Source organism: Verticillium nonalfalfae, assembly GCF_003724135.2.
Source record: "Verticillium nonalfalfae strain VnAa140/NRRL 66861 chromosome Unknown scaffold_152, whole genome shotgun sequence".
Classification (NCBI taxonomy): domain Eukaryota; kingdom Fungi; phylum Ascomycota; class Sordariomycetes; order Glomerellales; family Plectosphaerellaceae; genus Verticillium; species Verticillium nonalfalfae.
In genome coordinates, this window is record NW_021167377.1 from 172 (window position 1) to 24969 (window position 24798).

The 24798-nt window shown below is 52.6% G+C and overlaps 8 protein-coding genes across 8 annotated transcripts; 3 read left to right on the forward strand and 5 right to left on the reverse strand.

Moving 5' to 3' along the window:
* Positions 1 to 527: 527 nt before the first annotated feature.
* Positions 528 to 6296, forward strand: GUF1 (Translation factor guf1 mitochondrial; the record flags this gene model as incomplete). The annotated part of the gene is made up of 10 exons (XM_028636470.1): positions 528 to 689; positions 742 to 946; positions 1457 to 1752; positions 2641 to 3238; positions 3290 to 3457; positions 4189 to 4373; positions 4436 to 5535; positions 5586 to 5768; positions 5832 to 6019; positions 6085 to 6296. The coding sequence occupies 10 exons, from the start codon at positions 528 to 530 to the stop codon at positions 6294 to 6296; spliced, it is 3297 nt and encodes a 1098-aa protein (XP_028491337.1).
* A 35-nt stretch (positions 6297 to 6331) lies between these two features.
* Positions 6332 to 7159, reverse strand: D7B24_002259 (uncharacterized protein; the record flags this gene model as incomplete). Its single annotated transcript, XM_028636471.1, has 3 exons — positions 6332 to 6768; positions 6843 to 7050; positions 7112 to 7159. 3 exons carry the CDS (start codon positions 7157 to 7159, stop codon positions 6332 to 6334), a joined length of 693 nt encoding a protein of 230 aa, XP_028491338.1.
* A 1093-nt stretch (positions 7160 to 8252) lies between these two features.
* On the forward strand, positions 8253 to 9998 carry CTNNBL1 (Beta-catenin-like protein 1; the record flags this gene model as incomplete). Its single annotated transcript, XM_028636472.1, has 1 exon — positions 8253 to 9998. The coding sequence occupies one exon, from the start codon at positions 8253 to 8255 to the stop codon at positions 9996 to 9998; it is 1746 nt and encodes a 581-aa protein (XP_028491339.1).
* Positions 9999 to 10180: 182 nt separating this feature from the next.
* VMA10 (H(+)-transporting V1 sector ATPase subunit G) lies at positions 10181 to 10877 on the reverse strand (the record flags this gene model as incomplete). Its single annotated transcript, XM_028636473.1, has 6 exons — positions 10181 to 10342; positions 10422 to 10522; positions 10596 to 10604; positions 10676 to 10709; positions 10776 to 10814; positions 10875 to 10877. 6 exons carry the CDS (start codon positions 10875 to 10877, stop codon positions 10181 to 10183), a joined length of 348 nt encoding a protein of 115 aa, XP_028491340.1.
* A 1796-nt stretch (positions 10878 to 12673) lies between these two features.
* RPB2 (DNA-dependent RNA polymerase II) lies at positions 12674 to 16579 on the reverse strand (the record flags this gene model as incomplete). Its single annotated transcript, XM_028636474.1, has 3 exons — positions 12674 to 12836; positions 12898 to 14126; positions 14189 to 16579. The coding sequence occupies 3 exons, from the start codon at positions 16577 to 16579 to the stop codon at positions 12674 to 12676; spliced, it is 3783 nt and encodes a 1260-aa protein (XP_028491341.1).
* Positions 16580 to 17429: 850 nt separating this feature from the next.
* On the reverse strand, positions 17430 to 19232 carry D7B24_002263 (uncharacterized protein; the record flags this gene model as incomplete). The annotated part of the gene is made up of 2 exons (XM_028636475.1): positions 17430 to 19065; positions 19150 to 19232. The coding sequence occupies 2 exons, from the start codon at positions 19230 to 19232 to the stop codon at positions 17430 to 17432; spliced, it is 1719 nt and encodes a 572-aa protein (XP_028491342.1).
* A 901-nt stretch (positions 19233 to 20133) lies between these two features.
* D7B24_002264 (uncharacterized protein) lies at positions 20134 to 22003 on the forward strand (the record flags this gene model as incomplete). Its single annotated transcript, XM_028636476.1, has 6 exons — positions 20134 to 20187; positions 20249 to 20336; positions 20396 to 20634; positions 20693 to 20830; positions 21299 to 21894; positions 21964 to 22003. 6 exons carry the CDS (start codon positions 20134 to 20136, stop codon positions 22001 to 22003), a joined length of 1155 nt encoding a protein of 384 aa, XP_028491343.1.
* A 319-nt stretch (positions 22004 to 22322) lies between these two features.
* D7B24_002265 (uncharacterized protein) lies at positions 22323 to 23510 on the reverse strand (the record flags this gene model as incomplete). Its single annotated transcript, XM_028636477.1, has 2 exons — positions 22323 to 22708; positions 22763 to 23510. The coding sequence occupies 2 exons, from the start codon at positions 23508 to 23510 to the stop codon at positions 22323 to 22325; spliced, it is 1134 nt and encodes a 377-aa protein (XP_028491344.1).
* Positions 23511 to 24798: the final 1288 nt, after the last annotated feature.

A 24798-nucleotide genomic window follows, 5' to 3' on the forward strand; every position in this document is an offset into this window, starting at 1 on the left:
AGGAATCTAACGTCTAGACTCTTATACCTATATAGACTTAGTAATATTATACTCATTGCAATTCAATTGCAATAGATAAGAGGATCAGGGTCTTACAAGCACCGATGTAACAGGGCTTCCTGAGTCTAACAGCGAGGCTGAGAGTGTAGTGGGGGATACCCACCCGCCCCCCGCCCTTCCATACCCCCGCATTCTCCAACCACGCCAATGTGCTGTATCAAGTGCTAGGCATCTCCTTCACCACCTAACCCTCTATCCCTACGGCGGGAATCATCGCCTTCGTTTCCCACCAGTCTAAACATACAACCTGTAAAGAACCACAGCATGCCGCTGGCGTATGCAGGTACAGTTGGCTAATCGCTGGATGATTGTAATCGCTGTCAATCATGCCTAGCGATTACGCTGGACAAGAGCCACTGGCAAGAGGCCATTCCCGAAACCGCTCCCAAGCTGCGAAAGGCAGTACGGACTCGACACCCTCAGTCCACAACAAGGACAAAAACACCAAATCCCCTTCCCAGAAAGCAATGCTATCAAGAGCTCTTCAGAGAGCCAATACGGCAGTTCAGCTCGATAATGCTCAAAACTTTGAAGGGGCGCGCCAATCGTATGCCGAGGCCTGCGACCTGCTGTCGCAGGTCTTGTCACGAACCACAACAGATGAAGATAAGCGCAAGCTGGAAGCTATCGTGAGTTCATCTTTCCCAGTGCTGGTCCTGACACTCACGTTTTGTGGCGTAGCGGCGAACCTACACTAGCAGAATAGAAGAGTTGGATCATATTGGACCAGCCCAAAGCCCAGAGGGCAAGGAGCTTCCAGCACGCCCCGAAAGCTTAGAATTATACTCTGGGCCAACCTCCCGCTCCACTGACGATGAGTTTGAGGACTACGAAAATGTTAGGGGGCTTGATAATTACACCGCGGTCGGCAGCGATAAAGACCGAGGTGGAAGCTCGTCGTTTGACTCAGACATAGATTCCAATCACTACCGCCCTCACATCAGGGCTAGTAGCCGGAGTCACGGTAACCGCCGGGGCAGTCTCAGCAAAGATCCAGTATCCGGTCCTTCACGGAGGGGTGGGGGTCAATATCCGTTGCAGTCATCCTTCTCCAGGTCCGATACTCACGTCCTCTTTCAAACACCCGAAGACGACTTCTCAATGCCGCCCCCGCTTTCACCACGGCGCTCGGATTCACCCGAAGAAGCCCAGAGGCCCTTCAGCCCTGACACGGCTGTGAGGGCAGACTTCTCTATGCCGACCGCACGAGAAGATTCATCTACAGTCAATAAGCGGTCCTCTAGCCGAGAATCTAACTCATGGTTAGACCCTATCGATGAATCAAGCGGCTCTACGGCATCATCTGTGCATTCCCGGACGTCCTCACGTGGTTTACGGAGAAAGCATATACGTGCCACTAGTGGTGCCACTGAAGCTGAATTTGATGCTGCGTTAGACGCTGCAGTCGAGGCAGCTTACAATGATGGCTATGAACCGGCTGACCACTCGGGCTTTGAGGGTAGCAGTGACGAGGAGCTTGCTTCCAATTCCGTAGGGAGGAACCTGCCTACAAAGCAGACAGTTCAAGATTTACAAGATGAAGGGCACGAAATTAGCCTCTCAAAACAGAGACAGGACTCTGATACCATGCGCCGGGACTTTTACGAGGATGACTCTTCCGAGGACGAAGACCGCCTTCTGGCAGAAATAACCCACGCCCTAGCCACTGAAGACTTGGCGAATGCTATCGAAGTAAGGCCGGTCCCACAAGAATTACCCCAAGGGCACTTCACCGATTACTCCTGGCAGTCCACCTACGGAGCCCCTCCCGTCCCTCACGTCACAGATACCAGCACCACTCACATGGCGGCATCTGAACCACTCGCACCCCCGCCAACGCAATCTCTACCTCAACCACCCATCAAGATAGGCTCGTCTCTATCCCGCGGAACATCTCCAGTATCTGGCCAGACTGTGAGAAGCCGTCGGCTTTCTGGCCAGAACCTGAAGCAACTCAAAATTGAGACCGGAAAGGCGAGTAATTACGGCGCCGCAACTCATGCCGCTGAAACTCTCCAACCACGTACAATTGATGCAGCGGAAGAGGACGACATATCACCCCGAGGTGTTGCTCCTGATGCAGGCATCTTGAGCCAACGGTCATCCATTGGCAGCGAGATCAGTCCCTCACAGCCATTGCCTCCAACGCCGACTCAACTTCCTTTAGCAGAAAACGGTGATGGCGATGCCATGGACAGCCGTGCTAATTCACCTGTCATCTTTCCGCCCGCATTGAGAAAGAATTACTCCTCATCAAGTTTGAGGAGCTTGCGAAGCCGAAACATGTCGACCTCCAACATTGATGATACTTCAGACATGTCTCCAGGTACACCCTTGAGTAATGGCTTCGCACCACATATCAAGGGAACGGCTATGCCAGCAATTGCAACCCCACTTACGGCCGCGTTTAGAGATAGGATGAACTTGGCAGGAGGACTTCACCTATTCGACGACAGCTTTCACGGTCCGCAAAGCCCTGTATCGCCAGGCCTAGCAAGCCCATATACCCCAGTATCTCTTGAGCCCTGCCCAACAGATTATCTGCTCCGGCCGTTCTGGTTGATGAGATGTCTTTATCAGACACTTGTGCACCCTCGCGGCGGTTACCTGAGCAACAAGCTTTTCGTACCTCGAGACGCGTGGAAAGTCAGAGGCGTCAAGATCCGGGGTGTCGACGACAAAATCGCAATTTGTGACTATCTGACTGCCGCGCTCCTCAAACTTGCAAAGGTAGATACCTGCGACGCCGACGCCGTTTTAGAGGAGATGCAGGCGCTTGAAGGTATTCTTGAACAAGTGCAAGCGAACCTCACGCGCAAATTTGGCATGGAAGTCGGCGTGCAAAATTCTGGCACTCTGTTTCGTGATGCCTCAAATTCCGCAGAAATTGAAGCAGCGATCAACGTGCCGCGGTCTGGTAGTGTCTCTGGCAAATCCTCGTCTTTTTCATGGCGGCGCCTCCGATCCAAGAACTCGGCCGCAGGTCTGAGTAGTAGCTATGGCAAAAACAATATTGGAGACAATGGTAAGGAGTCACCTTCACTGGAAACTTTGCCAATGACTGCGCATCCCACGAGCCGTCCGGCCAAGCGTGATATGGGCAGTGTTGAGTTCTCTGGGCCCAACGCCCCATATATGGGATCATTGGCACGGTTGTTTGATGCTGCACAAGCCATAGGTGAGATGATTACGAGGCCCGAGTCAATTGGTCACTGCTGATATCAATTAGACCAGATTGCTCGACAGGTAGAAGACCCCGGACTTCGTCATGCAGATAAAACCCAGGTAGGCCTTGAGCTCTGCACCCGCCATGCTGCTGAGTTTTTCGGCTTCTATATCTGCCGCTTTGTGATGAACGATGTCAGCACTCTTCTCGATAAGTTTGTTAAGAGGGGAAGTGAGTGGGTGATGGCGTAGGATGTTCTCGGACTCGATGAGTATGGCAGTTGAAACTGTGCGAATAGGATAGATCTTCTCCGTTTGCAGGGCTAGCATGTCGGCAAACACAGCAGTTCCCCTTGTCATTCCGATGATCAAGATTCGGGGACTTTGCGATTTGCCGCAAGCTAGTAGGGCGTCTGTAGACTGGGTAGTCGCGCACGTGACCATTGGCGCCACCGTTCGCGACGCGTGCCTCACCTTAAGCAAACGCCTTGCCTGAAATAGATAGATAAAGATCTTATCAGGCAACTCAGGTTGCTAGTGATAAGTTGGCTGGGTACTGAAACTTGTACCTCAGCATCATGGCAATTGAGACACGACGCGACCACAGTTCCTGCTCGAGCATCCCTTTCTACGATCCGGAATCGTCTCTTCGACACAGCGTCCATATAAATCAATTGTAACGGCCCGACAGGCGCGTTTTTTTCATTCTATACATTGCTGGGAAGCTTTGGCTGCGACCCGACCACACTGACATGCCAAGTTGACGGACACCTATACGTTCGACGATGAGCGTTTCGGCACCAGGTTCGCACTTTCTGCGTAGTGTTCTGTATCAACTTGTATGTCGTGGCCCTCGCCGCGTACCGAAAATAATCACAGAGCACCGAAACCGCTTTCACCTGCCTCCTGTTGCAGCCGTACGTTCGCAAGGTTTCCATGGGGGCTGTGGACTGGCATTTGCAGCGCCGAGAACGCCAGACAGCCACGCTTATCCCAATCTCGAGCGGCGCATTTCGTCTATTCCCATTGAGCGCTATCGTAACTTTTGCATCGTTGCTCACATCGACCATGGTAAGAGCACGCTCAGTGATCGTCTCCTCGAGTTGACTGGGACGATTTCTGCCAACGCCTCGAACAAACAGATACTGGTAAAACCCGACACTACGCTGCTTTGGTTTAAGTTGCAGCAGCTGAGTTATCTTGTGCACAGGATAAACTGGACGTGGAGCGCGAGCGTGGCATCACCGTCAAAGCACAGACTTGTACCATGATATACAACTACAAAGGACAGGACTATCTTCTACACCTAGTCGACACACCCGGGCACGTTGATTTCAGAGCCGAGGTGACGAGATCTTATGCAAGCTGTGGTGGTGCACTGCTGCTAGTGGATGCGAGTCAAGGTATCCAGGCTCAAACTGTGTCCAATTTTCACCTCGCATTTGCGCAGGATCTAGCATTGATACCTGTTATCAACAAGATTGACATGATCTCTGCCGACACTCCTCGTGTTCTCGAGCAGATAGAGTCGTCGTTTGAACTTAACCCCAAAGATGCCGTGCTGGTATCGGCAAAGACTGGTAAGAATGTTGCAAGTATTTTACCCCAAGTCGTGGAGCGCATACCTGCTCCTGTCGGAGATTCGTCAGGCCAGCTTCGCCTGCTCCTTGTTGACTCATGGTACGACAATTTCCGGGGTGTCATCTTGCTTGTTCGTGTCTTTGACGGTCAGGTACAAGCTGGTGACCAACTTGTATCACTCGGGACTGGTAACAAATACACCGTAGGCGAAGTCGGAATCCAGTATCCTGGTGCCGTGTCGCAGAGCGTCCTGCGAGCCGGACAGGTAGGATATATTCACTTCAACCCTGGCATGAAACGCATTCAAGATGCCAAGCTCGGTGATACGTTCACGACGGTTGGGAATGAGGATTCGGTTGTGCCATATCCAGGGTTCGAAGAACCCAAACCCATGGTGTTTGTTGCTGCTTTCCCAGTGGACCCGAATGACTACAGCCGTCTTGCTGACAGCATCAGCCAGTTGGTGCTGAATGACCGCAGCGTGACGTTACAGAAGGACTTCTCTGAAGCCTTGGGGTCCGGCTGGCGGCTTGGGTTCTTGGGGAGCTTACACTGCTCTGTTTTTCAAGATCGTCTCCGCCAGGAACATGGTGGAAGTGTGATCATCACAGACCCCACCGTGCCTACAAAGGTGGAATGGCAAGATGGTACCGAGGAAATATTCCAGAATCCGTCTGAATTCCCGTCCACTGATGATCATCGCATGCGTGGCGCCACAACGTACGAACTGTAAGTATTATCTTTCTGTCCTCTGCCAGCCGATGGTCCTGACTATACAGTTTCGTTACTGCGACTATCACTCTACCTGAAGAATACCTTGGTCGAGTGATGGAACTGTGCGAGAGTATGCGAGGGGAGCAGAAAAGCCTTGACTTCTTCCACGCCACCCAAGTCATTTTGCGTTATGAGATCCCCGCGTCTAATCTGGTCGACGACTTATTTGGCAAACTCAAAGGTGCTACGTAAGTCCTCCAAGTGCTGTTCTCATTGAGGTATATCGTAAAGCTGACTTGCCCCCAAAACAGAAAGGGCTATGCTACATTAGACTACGAGGACGCTGGTTGGCGACCCAGCCAGCTGACCAAGTTGCAGCTTCTTGTCAACAAAGCTCCAGTCGATGCTATCTGTAGGGTCATCCATGTGTCCCAAGCTGAGCGACTGGGCCGTCAATGGGTGACCAAGTTCAAGGAACACGTGGATCGGCAAATGTTTGGTATGATAGTGTGACTCAGTTCTTGTCCATATGTGCCATCTCGCTAACGTATCCTTTGTCCCTAGAAATCGTGATTCAAGCAGCTGCCGGGAGGCGAATCGTGGCCCGCGAGACAATTAAGCCATTCCGAAAAGACGTGCTTGCCAAACTCCATGCAAGTGACATCACCCGCCGACGGAAACTTTTGGAGAAGCAGAAGGCAGGCCGAAAGCGTCTTCGCGCCGTGGGAAACGTGGTCATTGATCAATCTGCATTTCAAAGTTTTCTGGCGCGATGATGGCCGTCTGGTTCTGCCGTGTGCTGCCACATCATTCAGTTCGATGTGGCAGTCTGAACCTCATCATCCGGAAGATGGTAACCAAGTTCTACTATGTCGACGCTTGATTTGCCAAGACCACCGCGGATCGTCGCGGCCCATTGCATCAGTTGCGGCAGCTGCCTTGGTTCAGCTGCTGCGACGAGTTCGAAGACTCGGAAATCGCCATTGAAGAACGAGAAGCCTGTCAGACCAGCGCGAAGGAAACCGGAATGCGAGACAACAAACACAATCTTTTCTGGCCTTGCCTGAAGACTTCTCAGCCCAGTCTCGGCCCGAGCTAGGATGGCACGCCGTGTGTACGCATACGAGGCTGCACCGTTGGAAGTTTTATCGGGATAGATGGGATCGATGGTCGAAAAGTCAACAGTCGGGAAGCGTTCCGCGAGGGTATTAATTGTGCTACCTGTGTCACATGGCTTGATGGAGTTCTCTGCGTCATTGTCAGTCGATGCGGTTAGATCAAGTCGTTGATAGCTTGGTCAACAGAAATCGGACATGTCACACCTTGCCATGTGGCGTCGGCCCGGATCTGCACACCTTTGTCAACCAGCCAGTCTAACGAGAGCAATGCGGTCTGGATTGTGCGTATCATGGGGCTGACGATGATTGCGGCCTCTTGCACGTCGCCAAAAGTCTCTAAAAGACTCGATCGAAGTTCCCGACACTGAGCCAGCCCAAGGGTAGATAGCGGGGGATCCGGAATGGTATAGTTCTGTATCCGGGGTCAGAGTATGTACGCTGCGGTTTCTTCGCTGGTGGGACTTATTGCCGACGTTGTGTAGAGCCTGGGCATGTCGGATGAGTACAATTGTGTTGGGCATCTTTCATATGCTGCCCACTTAGGCCTGTTGTAGCTGAGCGGGGGATCAGTACAGTCCGGGCAAGCTGACCAGGACTAGCTTCTTAAAATGGACTTCTGGGGGAAAGCTGTCGATGACTCTCATCCGAATCTGGCACAGCCACCGCACATGACATGGGCCCCTGTTCCGTTCAACAACCTTCCATCAGCTCGTCAGCCACGATACTCAGCCATGAGATGGTTCGACTGTCTTCATCTCTTCCAGCTTAACTACTACAGTGCTCGTGTCCCGAAGCATATTCGCCCCGACAGAGACTCAAACTTGAGATTTGGCATACATATAAGTGGTGAGACGGGCCCAGGGCCGTGAGGTCGGGTCAACAAAGTCCCCTTAGGTGCTCACTGGCTCAAGCTATACGACTGCACTGGGGTTCTCAACTCCACCTTTTCTCGCGCCGCGATGGTCCTGAATACCGCACACACGAACCCTAGAAAGAGTGCTGCTCTAGATTGAACTGACTTTTCAAGAAAGGTCGCTAAACCCTTATTTAGGTTTGCCTTCTTGATCATGGGCTTGCTCATGGGCAGATAATACAAGCCAGGAACATCTAAACGAGCTATTGGTTCACACAACTTGATCCCAGTTGGCGCCGTGGGACCCGAATTGTGGGCCCAGTCCATGCACGACACGAGAAGGCGTGCCTGTCACGGTAGATTCAGTATTCCCAGCATCTATGCAACCTACCTGCCCAGCTTGTCTTTATCTGACATACCTTCTTTGCAAATGCATGCATGCAACCAAGGCTGCACGCAGCACTTTTGAATAGGCTCGTCTGGCAAGGCCATTGGGAGCGCCCGACCACAAACTCGGTTCGCTTCGTACCTCATTCGGGACCACACACTTCAAATCACAGATCGTCCAAGGGCGAGATTGTTATCAGCTGTCATGCCGAAGGTTGACGATCTATTCTCGGTTCGTGCACATATTCTCCGCCACTTTGAGAGCAACATGACTGAGGACATGAAATAGCAAGCAGGAGCCCAAAGCAAACGAAGGCTGGACCCAATTCGAGACCCGGGTAGGCCACCAACTAGTCGCACAGTAACCATAGACTATGTCCCTGACATATATCACAGCTGAGGTGTACAAATCGGCCAGGCTCAACGACAATGATCTGCGGCGAAATGAAGCAAGGAACGACGTTTTTGGCACTGGGCGGACAGGGCACATCTCGGACCCAACTCCCAAGACCGAATCAGGGCTAGATGACGACCACAACCCCCTCGCACCTTCACTTACGCATAATGATGGCATCGATGTCGAAGAAGACGATGACGGCGAGGGCCGCTTCTTCGGTGGCGGCGTATCGAGGCAGGAAACGGAAATCATGGACTATGTCGCTGCTCGTGCGGACGACATCCCGATGCCAGAAAACATAGACAACACTTGGCTTCGGAAGACAGCCCTGAGCTTCGAAAAACACATCAACAAAAACGCTGAACTGCGGGCGAAATTTGAGAACGACCCTCAAAAATTCATTGCGAGCGAAGCCGACCTCGACACAGCCATCAAAGACTTGTCGATATTGTCAGACTACCCCGGTCTTTGGCCGGAGCTAGTGCGCCTTGGCTGCGTGGGCAGTCTTGTTGGGCTGCTGGCGCATGACAACACCGACATTGCAATTGACGCAGTAGAGATCATTGGGGAGCTGACTGACGAGGACGTAGCGGCCACTGATGACCATTGGAACACACTGGTCGATTCCATGCTCGAGGCAGATCTGGTTGACCTACTTGTCTCGAACCTCACACGTCTCAATGAGAATGACGAGGCTGACCGCAGTGGTGTCTACCATGCGCTGTCTGTCGTCGAGAATATTCTTTCGCGGCGATCTATTGCTGAACGGGTTGGTCAGAACGACCTCTTGGTGAATTGGCTCTTGGCGAGGATCCAGCTGAAAGACGCGATCGTGTCGCAGAACAAGCAGTATTGCGCTGAAATACTCGCCGTCATTGCGCAAACGTCATCTCAAACACGTGCCAAGCTCACCTCTCTCGGCACTGTCGACGCTGCGTTACAGCTGGTGGCAGTCTACAGGAAGCGCGATCCTGAGAGGGGCAGCGAGGCAGAGTACATGCAGAATCTCTTTGAAACTCTTACGTGTTTAGTCGATGAGCCCGAAGGCAAAACTAAACTGCTCGAAGCCGAGGGCATAGAGTTATGTTTGATCATGCTGAGGGAAGGAAAGACGAGTAAAATGCCAGCTTTGCGCCTCCTCGACCACAGCACGGCTGGGGCGGCCGGCGGCGAGACCTGTCAGAGGCTGGTTGAGGCTGGTGGGTTGAAGAATATATTCACCATGTTCATGAAACGACAAGACGGCCCGACTGTGGAGCATCTGGTTAATATCTTTGCATCCTTGCTGCGACTTCTACCTCTGAATTCAGCAGAGCGAATACGTACCCTTGCCAAATTTGTCGAGAAAAGATACGAAAAGACCGAGAGATTGGTGACGGTCCGGAAAAACCTTGCCTCTAGGCTCAAGGTTGTCGAGCAGCGTATACAAGCCGAGCGAGATGAATTGGCCGAAGACGCCGGGTCTGAGGCGGCGGATGAGTGGCTGTCTTGGAGACTGGAAGGTGGCTTATTTGGTCTGCAGGCAGTGGACATCGTACTGGCATGGCTCGTTGCAGAAGACAGCGGCGCACGTGCTACTATCGAGAGGCTGTTTGCCGACCAGGGTGAAAATCTGGAAATCCTCCGCAAGTCCCTTCAGGGACAGCTCGACGACCTTGGCGATGAAGTGGACAGAATCAGCGATAAGAAAGACATGTTAGGTGCGCTACTCCATTTTGTGTAGCAGTTCTTGTGGCAAGGGGAGGTTACAACATTATTCTAGATAAGGAATAGTAAAAACGGTGATTTGAATCTAGGATAATTCGGGTCAAGGGGCTGCGGGTTAATTGTAAGTCGCACAACCCGCCTTCGCTGAACTGAAAGACAGGTGGTTGTTCATGAGCAGCACTGAAACAGTGGAAGCACTCACGCAGCCGCGGGAGGCACGGGCTTCACGTCGAAGACGGCCTTCAAGAGGTCCTTGACCACCTTGTCTTGGTTCTTCTGCCCTGCAGCCTTGATTTCCGAGATCTTGGCGTCCGCCTCCTTGTTCGCATCATCCTCAGCCTGCTTGTTGCCCGCCGAATGCTGTTGATGTCAGTCTATGATCAGCTGCAATACCGTCTGCCAGAAATGTGTTGCAGAAGTCCATCGGAGTCGGTCTTACTTGCGATTCGAACTTCTTGTACTCAGCCTCCTTGGACTGTCTGTAGTCCTCGATTTCCTGCTTCGCTTCATCCCGAGCTTCCTTCACTCGCTTCGTGCGATCTAAGAATTGAGGTCAGGACACCGCACAGAGGGCTATGGAATGCAGGTTGCACGTAGAGCAAGACGAACGTACATTCGCGGGCTGTTCAGATCCAGATCAGTCAGTATTGATTTCCGAGACGGACGTTCGTAAGGAAATGCACATATACTGACCCTTCTGCACAATTTTCGACGCATCTCTCTCCGCCTGTCAGTGCATCAGTTAAATCCTGTAGATTGTATTGACGCAGCTGGTGTTTAGTTGGTTGCATACGTCCAATAGGGTCTGAATACCCGCCGAGTTCTGTGCTGACTATGTCGATTATTAGCTTGACTGTTGATATGATGTGAAAGGGTGGTAACGGTCACTGACCATGGCTGCAGAGTTGCTTGTGCCTACTATCTCAAGCTTCCGCTGGGTTTATGGAGACTGCCTCCTGGGTGACGTGCGAGCTCTGTCGGTGACGAGCCCAGTGATGCAGAGCCTTTCAGTTAGCTCCTCACTTCGATGGTGCGGAGGCAAAATTTTGTTCAACAAGTGTAGATTGGCTTGCTCGTCGTATACTTGGTTGAAGGGCGTACAATTGGCGGCGGCGATGGTGATGTTGCGGACGTACGGCGCCAGGCTGCAAACGGGGCCGGGCACAGAGAGGAGGTGGGTGGTTGTATGGTGGGCCGTCATGAGTGGAGCACAGAGCACGTTTCTTGGTTATCTGTGCTGACAGGCACGCGCCCCGACCAGTGCCATTGTGGAGGGGCATTTGTTCAGCTAATCGCACCATGTTCGCTCTCACGATCTTGCACGATACCAAGTTTGCTGAATGCAGGGCACGGATTGTGTTACTTGGGCGAGAACATCGGTCATCATTCAAATATCAGGGCGGTCGGGCGGGCGAGCCGTTGAGCACTGGGGCCTGAATCGCGGACCCCATGTGCATTAAATCGCCTGCAACGATCATGATAAGCACCATCTGTCGAATCGAGGTAATAACGAAACAGACATTATGTGAGGGAACTAGATGTGTATATAAAAGACGAGTTGTTCCATCTGCACAGGAGCATTGGGGGAGTGCACTGTCGAGATCCAACGCCACTCACGAGGTCGATCCACCTCCCAACCTACCCATTTTGTGTAAATATGTACATACTGCGGCTAGGTAGTTGCATATCTAGGTAGGTGGTGCATATTACCTCTAGGACTTGCTCTCGGGTCTGTCTTCGAATCGTCAAGCCTCTACCGCGCGATTCTCTTCCTATCCGCGACGGTATCCCAAGTTATACGGCCTTGATCAGGAAGGGAAGCCAAACTTGGCATCGCCGGCAATCAGTGCAATGTCTCGCGCATCCAAGCTCACCCTGATGGGTACGTCATTCTTCGCCCTGGGGACGATCATTATGGTTCATTTCCAGCAAAGGTCTGAGAAGCAGGCAAGTCTTTTTTACTCCAACAACATCCACACCCGACAAGGAACTTTAGGTGCTAATTGACGTGACTCGGCGCAGGCCATGCATCAAGGTGTGCTGAGGGACATGGAACAACAGCGAGTCAAAAGAGAGCGGCAACTGGACTTCGATTTGCAGCGCGCTCTGGAACAAGAATACAAACGGGAACAAACTGTCCGGGATTCGACAACTCCGGAATCATCGCAAAGCTCAACAATATCGTAATCATGCAGGAAGCGCGCTTCACTATGCACTCGCGACAATCTTTGCTATTCACAGGCTACAACAACGAAATAATGGGTGGTAACAACCACTTCAGACAACCCAAACACAGGGGAACCATACAAATCACAACTCAGAGATAACTGCGCAGAACCGCGCAAGTGACGCATTTCACCACGAGTTTCGGGGATTTTGATTATGACAGGCTACCTTTGGCCCTCTTGGTAAATGCGGATTGATGCGTCTGCCGCGTACCTGTACGCTTTCCCCCCTTTTCCGGGCCCGGTCTGCAGCGAGAACTGCTGCTATTACTGTACAATTTCGGGCATCAAACAAGCCTAACGTGCTAATTGAGTTCACAACTGACTTGTAAGTGACGTCTTACCTATCAAAGAGAGCCCCAATGATGTGCATCCGACGAGACGCCTTTCCAGTGCATGACCCCAATCGTCTTGAGCGTCGAGTGGTGTCTGTTGCGGACGTTTGCCCCGCTATACACCCGCGCTTTCAGCGGATCGAAACGCCAGACCTGTCCGTGAACATTCGGGCAGCAATGTTCATTGATTGCAGTTCCTGGAAAAGGAGTTTGGCGGCATACGGAATATGGATTTGAGCGATTTTCGTCTTGTTCTTGCAAGGGCGGCACTCGAAGGATTGCTTTGACAGGTTTCTGCAAGACTGTTAAGTAGGCGATACGTCGCATCAGGAATTCTTAGGGGTCGAGGACTTACGCGATAGGTGTCATGAGGCCACAGATTTCACAAACATGAACCCGGAAAGCATCCGAGACCTCAAATAACCTCTCCTTCAAGAATGAGGCAGCACCGTGTGCAATCATGCAATCTCGCTCCATCTCGCCGAACCGTAAGCCACCATCGCGGGCTCGACCTTCGACTGGCTGCCTTGTCATGATCTGCACGGGGCCGCGGGCGCGTGCATGAATTTTATCGTCGACCATGTGACGCAGCCGCTGGTAATAAGTTGGTCCAAAAAATACCTGAGCACGCAATTTCTTTCCAGTGTGGCCGTTGTACATAACCTCGAATCCTCGAGATTGATAACCTTGGTCGCGGAGAAGCTGCGAGACGGAGTCTACAGTCACGTCGGTAAAAGGCGTTGCGTCTCCTTCCATACCCTTCAATGTCGACACTTTGCTAAGCAGACATTCAATCAGATGCGCAATGGTCATTCGTGAAGGGATGGCATGAGGGTTAATGATGATGTCCGGGGTGATACCCTCTGAGGTGAAGGGCATGTCTTCCTGGCGGTACGTGACACCAATCGTTCCTTTCTGACCGTGACGAGAAGCAAATTTGTCGCCGATCTGCGGAATCTTGGTGGTCCTCACTCGCACCTTGACATATCGCAAGCCGTCCTGGTTCGTTGTGAGGATAACCGAGTCAATGATGCCGTTTTCCGTACTTCGCAATGGCGTTGAGGCATCTCGTTTGACGTGCTGCATCGTTCGTTGGCCAAGCTCTTGATTATCGGGGTTAATCGGCGACGTCTTGCCAATGATGATGTCCTCGCCAGAAACGCGAACACCTGGCGCCACAATACCATCGTCATCCAACTTGTCGTACGTTCCATGCTTAAGGCGCAGGGTATCGTTTCTGAACGGTTTCTCAAATTGTTCCACGAGATTGATGCCTACCCGCTTCTCGCAATCCGTGTACGACCTAAAGAACAGGCTGCGGAATAGGCCTCGATCGATGCTGCTTTGATTCATGATGACCGAGTCCTCCTGGTTGTAACCAGAATAGCATGCAATAGCGACGACGGCATTCTGCCCCGCGGGAAGCTCTCGGAATTTCAGAAACTCCATTGATCTCGTCGTGGCGAGAGGCTTTTGCGGGTAGTAAAGAATGTTGGCCATTGTGTCCATTCTTCGAGAGTAATTCGTCAGGAAAAAACCCATTGCTTGCTTGCCCATGGCGGATTGGTATGTATTACGAGGCGACTGACAGAATGTTAGCATGTTCCATGAACGTCAGCAGCTAGAGGGAAAATATGATGTCGTACCTGGTTATGGTCGGGGAAGGGAATGATACTGGCGCAGATTCCCAAAATCATACTCGGATGGATCTCGCAGTGGGTATACATATGCGTCGTTTTAGCGATCTTAGTTCGTAGGCGGCGATTAGGCCCTTCGGAGATATCCTCTTCAACTTCATGCCCAGCTTTGCGCAATCGGTAGAGTTCTAGATCCTCAGGCGTCATGCAAATCATCGATGTCTCTTCTTCCTCAGCATCAAGGTACTCGATGATACCGCTGTGGGCCAATGTTTGCCACGTGATCTTGTCTTCTGGGTTATCGGGAGGGTTTTCTTGCTGGTCCCGCATTTCATTGACAAGATCCTTCTGTAGTACGAGCGAGCCCTGAGGTACGGCACCGTGGTGGCTCTGCTCGACAACGAAGACCGGTCTCATGACTCGACCAGCGTCGGAGAAAATCTTGAACTCGCGGTCGCGAATGTCGCGGACCAGGGACACTTCGTGAGATATGACGTTTCGACGACGTGTGCCCTGAACGTCAGGGACCAGCACGCGCGGGTCTTGATGAACGCCTACCCAGACACCGTTGAGAAAAACTTTGGTCGCGTTGGGATACCTGAGCGGCTCGTACTCTTCCAAAACCTCCATACCACGCTGGATCATGTAATCGATGATGGGCTCTGCTGGCGTGCCGACGCTGACATAGCACATCAAGGATAGGTTCTTGACAAGACCGCAAGCCTGCCCTTCTGGCGTTTCGGCGGGACACACCAGGCCCCAGTGAGTGTTGTGGAGTTGTCTAGGTTTGGCGATCTTGCCATCTCTGCCGATGGGCGTGTTCGTCCGCCGCAAATGTGACAAGGTCGATGCAAATGTGTACCGGTTCAAGACCTGGGACACACCAGCGGTTGAGCTCGCAGCCTTCTTTTGATCTCCCCAATTTCCTGTCGCTAGCGAGTATTTGAGACCATTAGACAACGTCTGGGGTTTGACGCCGAGAGTCAGGCTGAACTGTCGGTTGGATTCGACGCAACGCTTGAGATGCCCCGAAAGCTCTTGATTCATGCGACGAACGATAGTGCGGAAGAGCTTCGCCAACAGAGGTCCTGCGAGGTCCAATCGCTTCTTTCCGAAATGATCGCGGTCGTCAATATCGCGTCTTCCTAAGGCGCACTGCAGCAGCTTGTGAGTCATGTAGCCAAGGAAAAACGCCTTCCTGGTCTCACTGCCTTCGCTCTGTGAGATATGAGGCAACGTCTCCTTCTGCAGTATTTCCTTGGCACTTCGCACACGCTTCTCTCTAGTCATCGTGTGGTTGCTGTTACCGCGCTTGCCGATCCAGTCAAGGGCTACGTTACGGTCCTGGACGATGAAGGCCTCTTCAATGCAAGGCCGTAGCATTTCCAGCATTTGCGTGTCGTTTCTGTCGTAGCAAATGTGATTAAGAATGTCTTCATCAGACACGATGCCGAAGGCGCGGAAGACGATGCCAATGGGTATGTCAACCTTGACATACGGCAGAGTGCAGTGGATGGTCTGGCCGACTCCGCCCTTGGCAGGGCTCTTGCTGTGCAGCTTGAGCATCAGGCTCGAGATCAGTCGCGAGCCCTTCTCGAGAGCACTGCGAATCTCGGCAGTGTACGAAAAGGGGCTTGGCTGAGCTTTCTTGAAGACCTGTACAATGTTCGCAGCGGAGCGTTCTTGGGCGATGAGTACCTTCTCGCTGCCGTTGATGACGAAGTAGCCGCCCTGGTCGTAAGGGCACTCGTTGAGCATAAAGAGGTCGTTCTCACTCTCGCGGCTGAGGTGGCAAATCTTGGATTTCACCATGATAGGCATGCGTCCAATGAAGATCATGTCCTTCATATCTTCTGGCTTGTCTTTGTCGGCACCTGGGTCGTCGCCACTCTCCTCCTCTTCCCACTCTAGTCTTGTCGGATGCTCGCCTGTCCTGGCCATCTCGTCATGCTGTTCGTCATCCAGCTCGTTGAGCGGGATTTGGTTCTCAACAGCGATGGACACTTTCTTCGTGATCCTGACGTAGAGGGGACTCGCGTATGTCAGGTTGCGGTCACGGCATTCGTAGGGAAGTAGCGTCGAGACTTTGCCGTCTGCCTCAGTGATCGATGGTCTGGAGACCATGACCGTGCCGAATTTGACTTCATATCTGCGTAGTGCAATCGCTCTATCACTGTCGGATGCAGGGTTCGGCTGGTCGAGGGTTATGTGGGAGTATTCGTCGATGAGCTCCTGGACTGTAGATGTCGTGAACTCGTCGAAAGAGTCGACCTGCTGCGACACCAAGCCTTTCGAGTCGAAGAATGACGATATGACAGTCCAGCAATCTTCGGGAGTGATGCTTGCGTCGTCCTCCTCGTATCCATCATAGTCGAATTCTTCATCGTACTCGGTAGCCATTTCGAGCAGTGCGCGTTGCGCAAAGGAACGACGAAGTGCGTAAGCGAGGCCTGGTAGCTGATTCGTGTTTGTGACAAAAGGCGAAGGCGGAGGCGGGAATCGTTGACAAAGGCGACCAATATCACCTCTTCCGGGCGACACTGCCTTCGTTCGATAGGGATTGCATGTAACAGACGATTCGGTTGATGGGAAAGGCCAAAACGTGAGGTAGCACGGGCGGTATGTGTGAGGGCGATCAGAGTTTCTGCTATGGTTGGTATTCTGAGACGACGCAAAGCAGGCAGGCAGGCTGTGGGACAGTCGAGGGACGTGTCGGGCCAGTTTTTTAGCCCGCTACGCGACGGGTCTACTAAGGATGGCGAACCTGCTTATTGTTCCCCAATTCAATGAGTATTAGGTAAGTCGAGGTATGAAGGAGGGGATGGGTTTCATTAGTCGCTGGCAATTAATTGGTGGGTCCTGATGTTTATTCCATATATCGTATATATGCATATGAGTGTGCTGTACAGAGGCTGTAGACACGCCCTGGACACTCCGGGAAATCTCAACACACTTGATAAGGTGCTTCTGCTTCAACGACCGTCACCATCTGAACTAACACGTCAATTCAAGTCTTGATTTACACGAATCCGCATGCTAAGATTTATACATTGAGGCTGTCTTCTGTTGAGACGTGAGGTTCTTTGCAAAGAGGACCTCCCCAGCGTCCATCTTCCTTGATATCAGCGTGCCATGCAATGCCTGGCACAGCGCAAGAAAGCGACAAGGCGCCGCGGATCCATACGAGAGGACCCTGCAAGGAGCGCGGAGGCGTGTTTTGCTTCTTTCGGCTTGAGATGGATTCGCTTGCTCAGTAGTTGCATATGCCACCCACTTCTTCATCCATAGTCCATGTACCTGCGAGTCCTCCAACCTGTACCTCTTCGATGATCGAGGACACTTCAGATTTGCCCATGAAGAAATCGCCCCTCCCTTCGGTTCTGTTCGTTCGTGTCATGAATCTTTTGGTCCACTCTGCGACGGCCGGCTCACCAGTCTCATCCCTGGCCTGTTTGAGGAATGGAATCAAGGCAGTTCCTCCCGTGCCTTTGAGCTTTGTGTTCGCAGTCCCTGTGGGGCCTGACGACTGACCAGTTCCTCCAACATCCTTCCGTTGGCGAGAAGCTGACGCCAAGTCGAGGCGCTTCCTCGTAGCCTCGGGGCTGCGCGACCTGCTACGAGCGCGAACCTCTCGAGAAGGAACGATGATATAGCGAGTCACAATAGCAATGTGCTTGTCGCGGAAAGAACTCAGCATGGCGAGGCAGGCATCGTAGGCCAGAGTCAATTGCGGGTTATCTGCGTGGGTTTCGACAAAGTCTCGCACGTTGGCTACGAGGCCGACCTGATTCAAGAAGCGAGCGTGCGGACCAGGCATGTAGCGACGCATGTCCATAATGAAATTGTGACGCTGGCCTGGCGCCCGATCCTCGCGCGGCGACTCAGACGAATGGCTAGGTTTTTTTTTCCCGAACTCGCCAGTAGGACGGTGATCGATTCCAAGTACGACATCGAAAAATTGGATGAGACTACTCTGAGCGTTGCTGCCGCCGCTATAAAACCTGTAGTCGAGTCTTCCGGAGCCATCGTCGTAGTTGAGGCCGAGCGGCAGGCCAGCCTCGGCCATGTTCTTGCTGCCGGCGAGGAACGGCCGGATGCGGTTGTAAAAAATGAGAGGATCACAGCTTTCATGCATCCGTTGAAGAATGCTGGTCAAGTCTGTCAAGCGTTCCGCAAATCCGCGCAAGCACCGAGTGACGGCAGCCAAGTCGCCTTCTCGCGCCGCAGCTATAGCGGTAAGCATCAGGGGAATTATTGGGGCACCATGCGCCTCAATGGCGACCGAGACGAGGTAGAACCAAGATTCGTCAAGGGAGCCTGTGAAGGTATTCAGAGAAGCCAGATTTTCGAGACTATTGATTCCCTCATCCATGAAAAGAGGCTTGAAATTCCACAGACAAACTGCAGCATAGGTTGCGACAGGTGGAAGCTCAAGATGCTCGGACACCTGCAGGAGCGGTACAGTAATGGATGGGGGCAGGTGATCAGAGGGCTGGTCGCCGCCCCAGACATAACTGTGTGCCATGAAGCATAGCAACGAGTATGCCCTGCGCCATTCTGCCTCGTGCTCCAATCCAATGGTGGACAGGACAGGCAGGCGGTCCACCACGCTTCGGAGGCGTCGGCTCAGTATGAGAGCCTGGAGGTTGCTGACAACGGCCTCCCATTTGTTGTAGTATGGATCTGGAAGCCGTGTCAGAGGCAGGACATCGGGAAGAAACCCGTGAGTTGGTGATATGCCATAATCAGCCAAGATCGGAATGGGAGGAAGCATGGCGAGCGTAGCCCTGGTGAGCTGGGATTTGAGATGAAGTTGTAGAAAAAAATCCTGACGCAAGGAGTATCCAGTTACGGGGTCTGGCGTACTCCTCAGCCGTGCGAGATGGCTTGTTGATGACGAGCATGCGATGGGGAGAGACGGCACGATGCTTTTGCTGGAGTTCAGGGTGCACTGTGCCCGGTATACCAACATTCGGACGAGGCGGCGGGGGCACGGCGTTATAAACAAATATCCCGCAGGCCTCCTTCCTTCGATCACAAATGCGCTAGGCATTTTGACTAGTCATCATGCCCGGCTTGGGGCATCGTTCGACTTCGGGCAGACGGATACCCAGAAGGCTCGCCTCTCGAATTGACAATTCGTACCTACCTTATAGATGGCTGCTTGACCCAAAAAAAAAAAAAAAAAAAGTGTGCACGATGCAAGGCAGATACATACAAGTCTCGCAGCTCTGCAACATGAGGCACTTCATTTTTGCCCTTCATCAAGCTGACTGCCTTTGGTGACCTACAAGCTACCCGAGTCCTTTTATCAATGCTAGCTGACCAACAATGCTGGATGTCCAAGGAGCGCAAAGGCCAATTGCTCCGACTCCGGCCGCGCTACTGGTCGGAGCGGCAGGCTTCATCCGGTCAAGCCAGTATCGCACTCAATGAACACATCGAACAGCGACTTTGTTGACCATTGAGCAAACGGCACGGATAGTAGACTACCTTGTAAAATGCAATGTTAGATGGTTAGTGCCCAATGCGCTGAAAAGACTCGATGACACCCCTGTGTGGGCCTCTGGAGTTCACTGGGCGGGGACCTGCCTCAGCCAGCCGAGCTCTTGCTCTCAGTACCTACCTACCTTCTCTTACCTATCACCTATGGTACAGAGCGATGTAAGAGGGGTTGGGCGCCGAGCTTCTCGCACCTCGTTGTCCATGGCGAAGCGCGTCGTCAATTGCTCTTCACCTGACGCACGCATAGATACGCTATCTGGCCACGGGTATCACTACTGCAGCTGATAGTTTCAAAAGAGGCAATACATCATACTGCAACATTTACGACCCAACAGCCTGACCGTACGACGACGCAACACCTCGTACTCCTGCTACGATTGCGACGACACTACGCGAACCTGAATATGCGCGACTAGGTGCCATCACTCCGTCAATCCTGCGGTGCAGCCATGCCGCCCATTCAACAGCACATCCTGAATTGGCTGTACAGTGTTCTTACCAGCGTCAGTGTTCGAGTCTGGTTATCCGCACACCTCGTAGGAGCTAACGATTTGCAACATGTAGGAATACCACGATGTGAACCGCACCTATGGCGATGTGGCCCAAGCCTTGTCACAGTATCCATCGCTATCTCCTCGGACCGACGTTCACAGTGAGTGCTCGGTATTTTCAAGCCTCGTCCATTCCATGACTTACATCCCGCATTTGAAGCCTTTGACAATGGTACATCTGCACTTCTGCTGCACATCACAGGAACCCTGCCCGTAATTTTTCGAGGCACCACCTACCGCTTTCCTCTGTCTATACGCGTGCCCTATGCCTATCCTCGGGAGGCACCTCTCATATACGTGACGCCCACCGAGCATATGGTGGTAAGGCCCGGACAGCATGTCGACCCCCAGGGTCAGGTATACCATCCGTATCTGGCTGGCTGGTCCACGTTTTGGGATGTGAGTCTCATGGTTCTTCACACAGGATTTCGGGAGTACTGCACTGACACTTTGGTAGAAATCGACACTCGTTGACTTCCTCACCATTCTGCGCGATGTCTTCGCCAAAGAGCCGCCTGTGATAGCACGGCAGCCCTCACATCCCGTACCACCTAGCCAACAGACTCAACCACTACAGAGGTTGACAGACCATTCTGTGGCATCAACACACGAGCTAGCAGGCCGCCCTTCTAGTCAACCACCTGTTGCTCCTACGCGAACTGGACCTCCGCCACCGCCCAAAGATACTGACACCAGGCTGCGTGGACTCAGTCAGTTTGGCTCAGAACGTCCTCACGACGCGCCCCCCCTTCCCCCCCCTCCCCCCATTCCAGCTGGATTGCAGGACACCCCAGAACTTCCACATACTTCTCAATCCCACCATCAATCACCATCTCGGTACGACTCCGCGCCGCCTCTACCGGGACAACCCACATTGCAAAATCGGCCTTTCCCCCTCACTCATTCTCCCCTTCGGACCCCTGCAACGCCGCCATATGTTCGCAGCTCCTTACAATACCGGCTTGGCCAGGCATCATCGACGGTGCAGCCATCTGTGGCCTCATTCCAGCCTTCACCTGTCACAGGTCCATCGGTGACCTGGCAAGCACGAGAGAATGTGCAGGTTCCGGCAAAACCGAACGCAACGCCTCAACCCGACCTGCTAGATGAGCCTCTGACCCTCAGCATACCCTTGCCATCCAGCCTACCGGCACCTCCAATCCCCCCGAACCCCGAAAAGGACGCACTACTCCGCCAACTTGCGCAGACGCTTTACTCTCTGCGGCAGCAAAGTCGTCAACAGAATGAATCTAGTATGGCTGGCCTCCAGGCTCAACGTAAGGCCATGATGTCGGCGTCTTCGATTCTGCAGTCTGAGATCAGCGCCTTGGATCAAACTTCGGCCTTGCTTTCTTCCAATGCCAGCATATTGCGCGATGCGCTAAGAAAGGCAGATATTGTTGTCGAAGGGTCACGCCAGCAGACGACCCCAGATATAGATGAGCTATTGGTTGCGCCGACCGTGGTCTCGAATCAACTCTACGCCCTTGTGGCGGAAGAGCGTGCCATGGGTGATGCTATCTTCATCCTAGGCCGCGCTGTTGAACGGGGACGAATATCCCCCGTTGTTTTCGCCAAGACAACCCGTTCACTGGCACGAGAATGGTACCTCAAGAAGGCTTTAGTGCGGAAGATTGGGCGCGGAATGGGTCTAGTTGGGTGATTCGCTACATGATATGGGCCGTCGCCTCGTACCGTACAAACCGTCGTTCGAGAACGGTGACGCAGAAAGCGCCAGACCGGAAACACCGCTGAAAGGAACGACTAGCTGATCACAAGTCGGTAACCAGCAATCGGCTATCTAATAAAGTAGATGGAATCAATACATCAGGTACATGCTCTTCAAAGCTCGCCAGAAGCCAGTAACCCTTGTGGTCCAAGTAATTGTCAGGCCCTAGTGGAAGTACATTTGGCTCTCGGGGGAAAAGAAATTCAAGAAACACTTTGGACTCCAATCTCTCTGTTCATATTACGAGTGATTCCCGGGTGCCAGCTTATTTCCACACGAAAGTCTCGAAGGAGCGAGGAGAAAGCAAAAGACAAGATGAAAATACTTGAGCTTCGGTGCAGTTACCTTGCCTGAGCCTCTAAACCCTGTCCTCGCGTCGATCGAATTCGCGATTGACTCGCACCACTCCCATTTCAGCGTCGTATCCGTCGAGGCGCCGCAGTTCGAGGTCTATGGGATCGATTGCAACACGAGAACGGCCAGCCTCTATCCGAGATGTAACGGTGCTCGTAGCCGCATTGCTCTCAGTGGCATCGGAACCAATTTGGGAGATATCCTTAAAGGGCATATCTGATCGTCCCGTGCTCGTTTGGTGACGGGCTTTGACTTCGTGGTAAGATTCCGGTGTTGCAATGCGTTGGGCAATCAGTGTTCCGAGGGGAAGGAATAGGATCACGGACGTGAGGGCCAGAGAGCCAGGTTCGAAAGCCTGCCAATTGCGCCACCCAAAGCCGGCAAATATGACTGTCATACGTCTGAGTCAGATGCTGAAGGCAAGGTGGCAGGGAAAATACGAACCAGGAATGATCATCAGAATGCCATTTGTGATAACCAGTACTTCAACCGCAGACAGACCCCGCCGTGTCGGTAGAAAAGTTCGGTTCTTCACAAGATGGCTCACCAGCTTGACGTTGAAAAGAGCGCAGTAATAAAATATAGAAGTGCCACCCATGACACTGGTCAGGAGGGCGACCAGTACGGATGGTGTATCGGACAGCGTCAGCATGAACCTGATCTGGCCTACTGCGCTTGCCACGCGAATGCCGATGGCCGTGGAAGAAACACAAGCCGACAGTAAAACTGAGGACCATTTCCAGACAGCGGGTAAGAGGTTGACAGTTGCCCAAGCCTGTAAGCCGAGGACGGCTTGGACCATGATAAAAAGAGCCAATGATGCAATTTCGGATGCGACACTGCACTGCAAATCCCGAGGGGCGACCCGAGAATAGTCGCCAGCAAAGAATGTGTAGAACTCGTTCCAACTGCTCGTGAAGAAAACAGTTAGGAGTATCATGCGAACGATGTTGACGGTCAAGGCGGCGATGTGAAGCCACTGGGATAGCTTGAGGAATCTTGCTGAGGGTGTCATGCAGACCAAGACGAGCAGCAGTATGAAGGAGCTCCCGATCTGGGCGCCATAATTGATGACCGTTTTCACGCTGTATAGGATGAACTCGTTGACATCGGCAACCGCAACGGGGATTTCGGTGACACCGTCAGACGCAGTGAGGACGAAAGTTTGTGAGAATGGGTCGGATAGGGCCATGATACAGTGTGTTTTTTCGTGAATTGTTGCCGAATCTCGGTGGCGATGTCACGAAGGCTCTGGTTCGCGATCCTCTTCGGACAATGTTATACGAGCAATTATCGGTGACTACCGGAGAGGAGGAGAATATGCGCTGGTTCTACTTGATACACAGGCCGGTTGCCTTGAGCCTGTGAAAGCTCAACTTGTGTCTGTATGACCGAATGTATGACCGTCGGGCTTCACCGGAGTGTGCAAGAAAAGGGTGACGCAAGTAAGGACTGGTTTTGGGTCAGAAGCTTGCAAGAGAGTATCTTGATTCGTGTCACCCGTCTGGACAGATGCAGGCGGAGAGCTAGGTGCAGAATATTGGCTGGATGATGGCGAGGGCTCCTCCTGACGTGATAGGAAAGGATGAGGAGTAGCTGCACCGGCCGAATATAAAGAATGCAGCCAGCGGCAGTGCTTGGACAGCATACTGAGCGGCATTCTGTGAGACGAAGAATGGTGTAGCGGGTGGAGGGAAATGGGCATGCTGGCGTAGGAAGTGGATTGTTCTCTTGATATTGTTCCTGGCTGGTTTGGCAACGACCCTTCGTATTGTTCACCCAAAAGAAGCAAAGACCTGAGCGCTACATCATGCACAACCCGCCACTCACACGAGTAGGTAGTTCGAATAAGGCTAGATCAAGATGTAATATTTGATGAAACCGCGATCTCAACTGAGCCTACGAGTCGTAAGTCGACGGGAGTTGAGCGAGGAGCGTGCGTGGTTCTTCAGCGGGAAGGCTGGCCACCTCCCTTGCCGAGGTGCCCGTGCCCTTTCTTGTCCTCGCCGCACTGACAATGACCAAATACTCACCACGCATACCATGTAGGCGAACCAGGACGACTACCACATCTTCCCACAACAATGCAAAACACTACCATGTCAACGCGATCCCTAGCCTAGTCCTCCCAGGCCAATAGCCAGAAACGGGGCTGGCGAACGATGGCATGCTAGGTATCATACCTCTAGGCACAGTCAAGGACGAACTTGTGCGTGTTACTGTATCAGTATCGAAGCACACAGCCACCGATATTAACCTGATTCCATTGATTTGACCCTGTTGTCCAGCCACCTGACCCTGGCCTCGGCCCCGTCCGCTGCGGCCTGAGACAACGAACCTTCCACGAGCACTAGGGAAGCCTGTTCAGCTTGCACACATGTGGCCCAGATGGCACGATTTTCCAAGACATCACATGAATGCGAACCACACTCAGCCAGGGCTGTTCAGCTACCTACATTGCCCAGAGGGTTGACACTTTA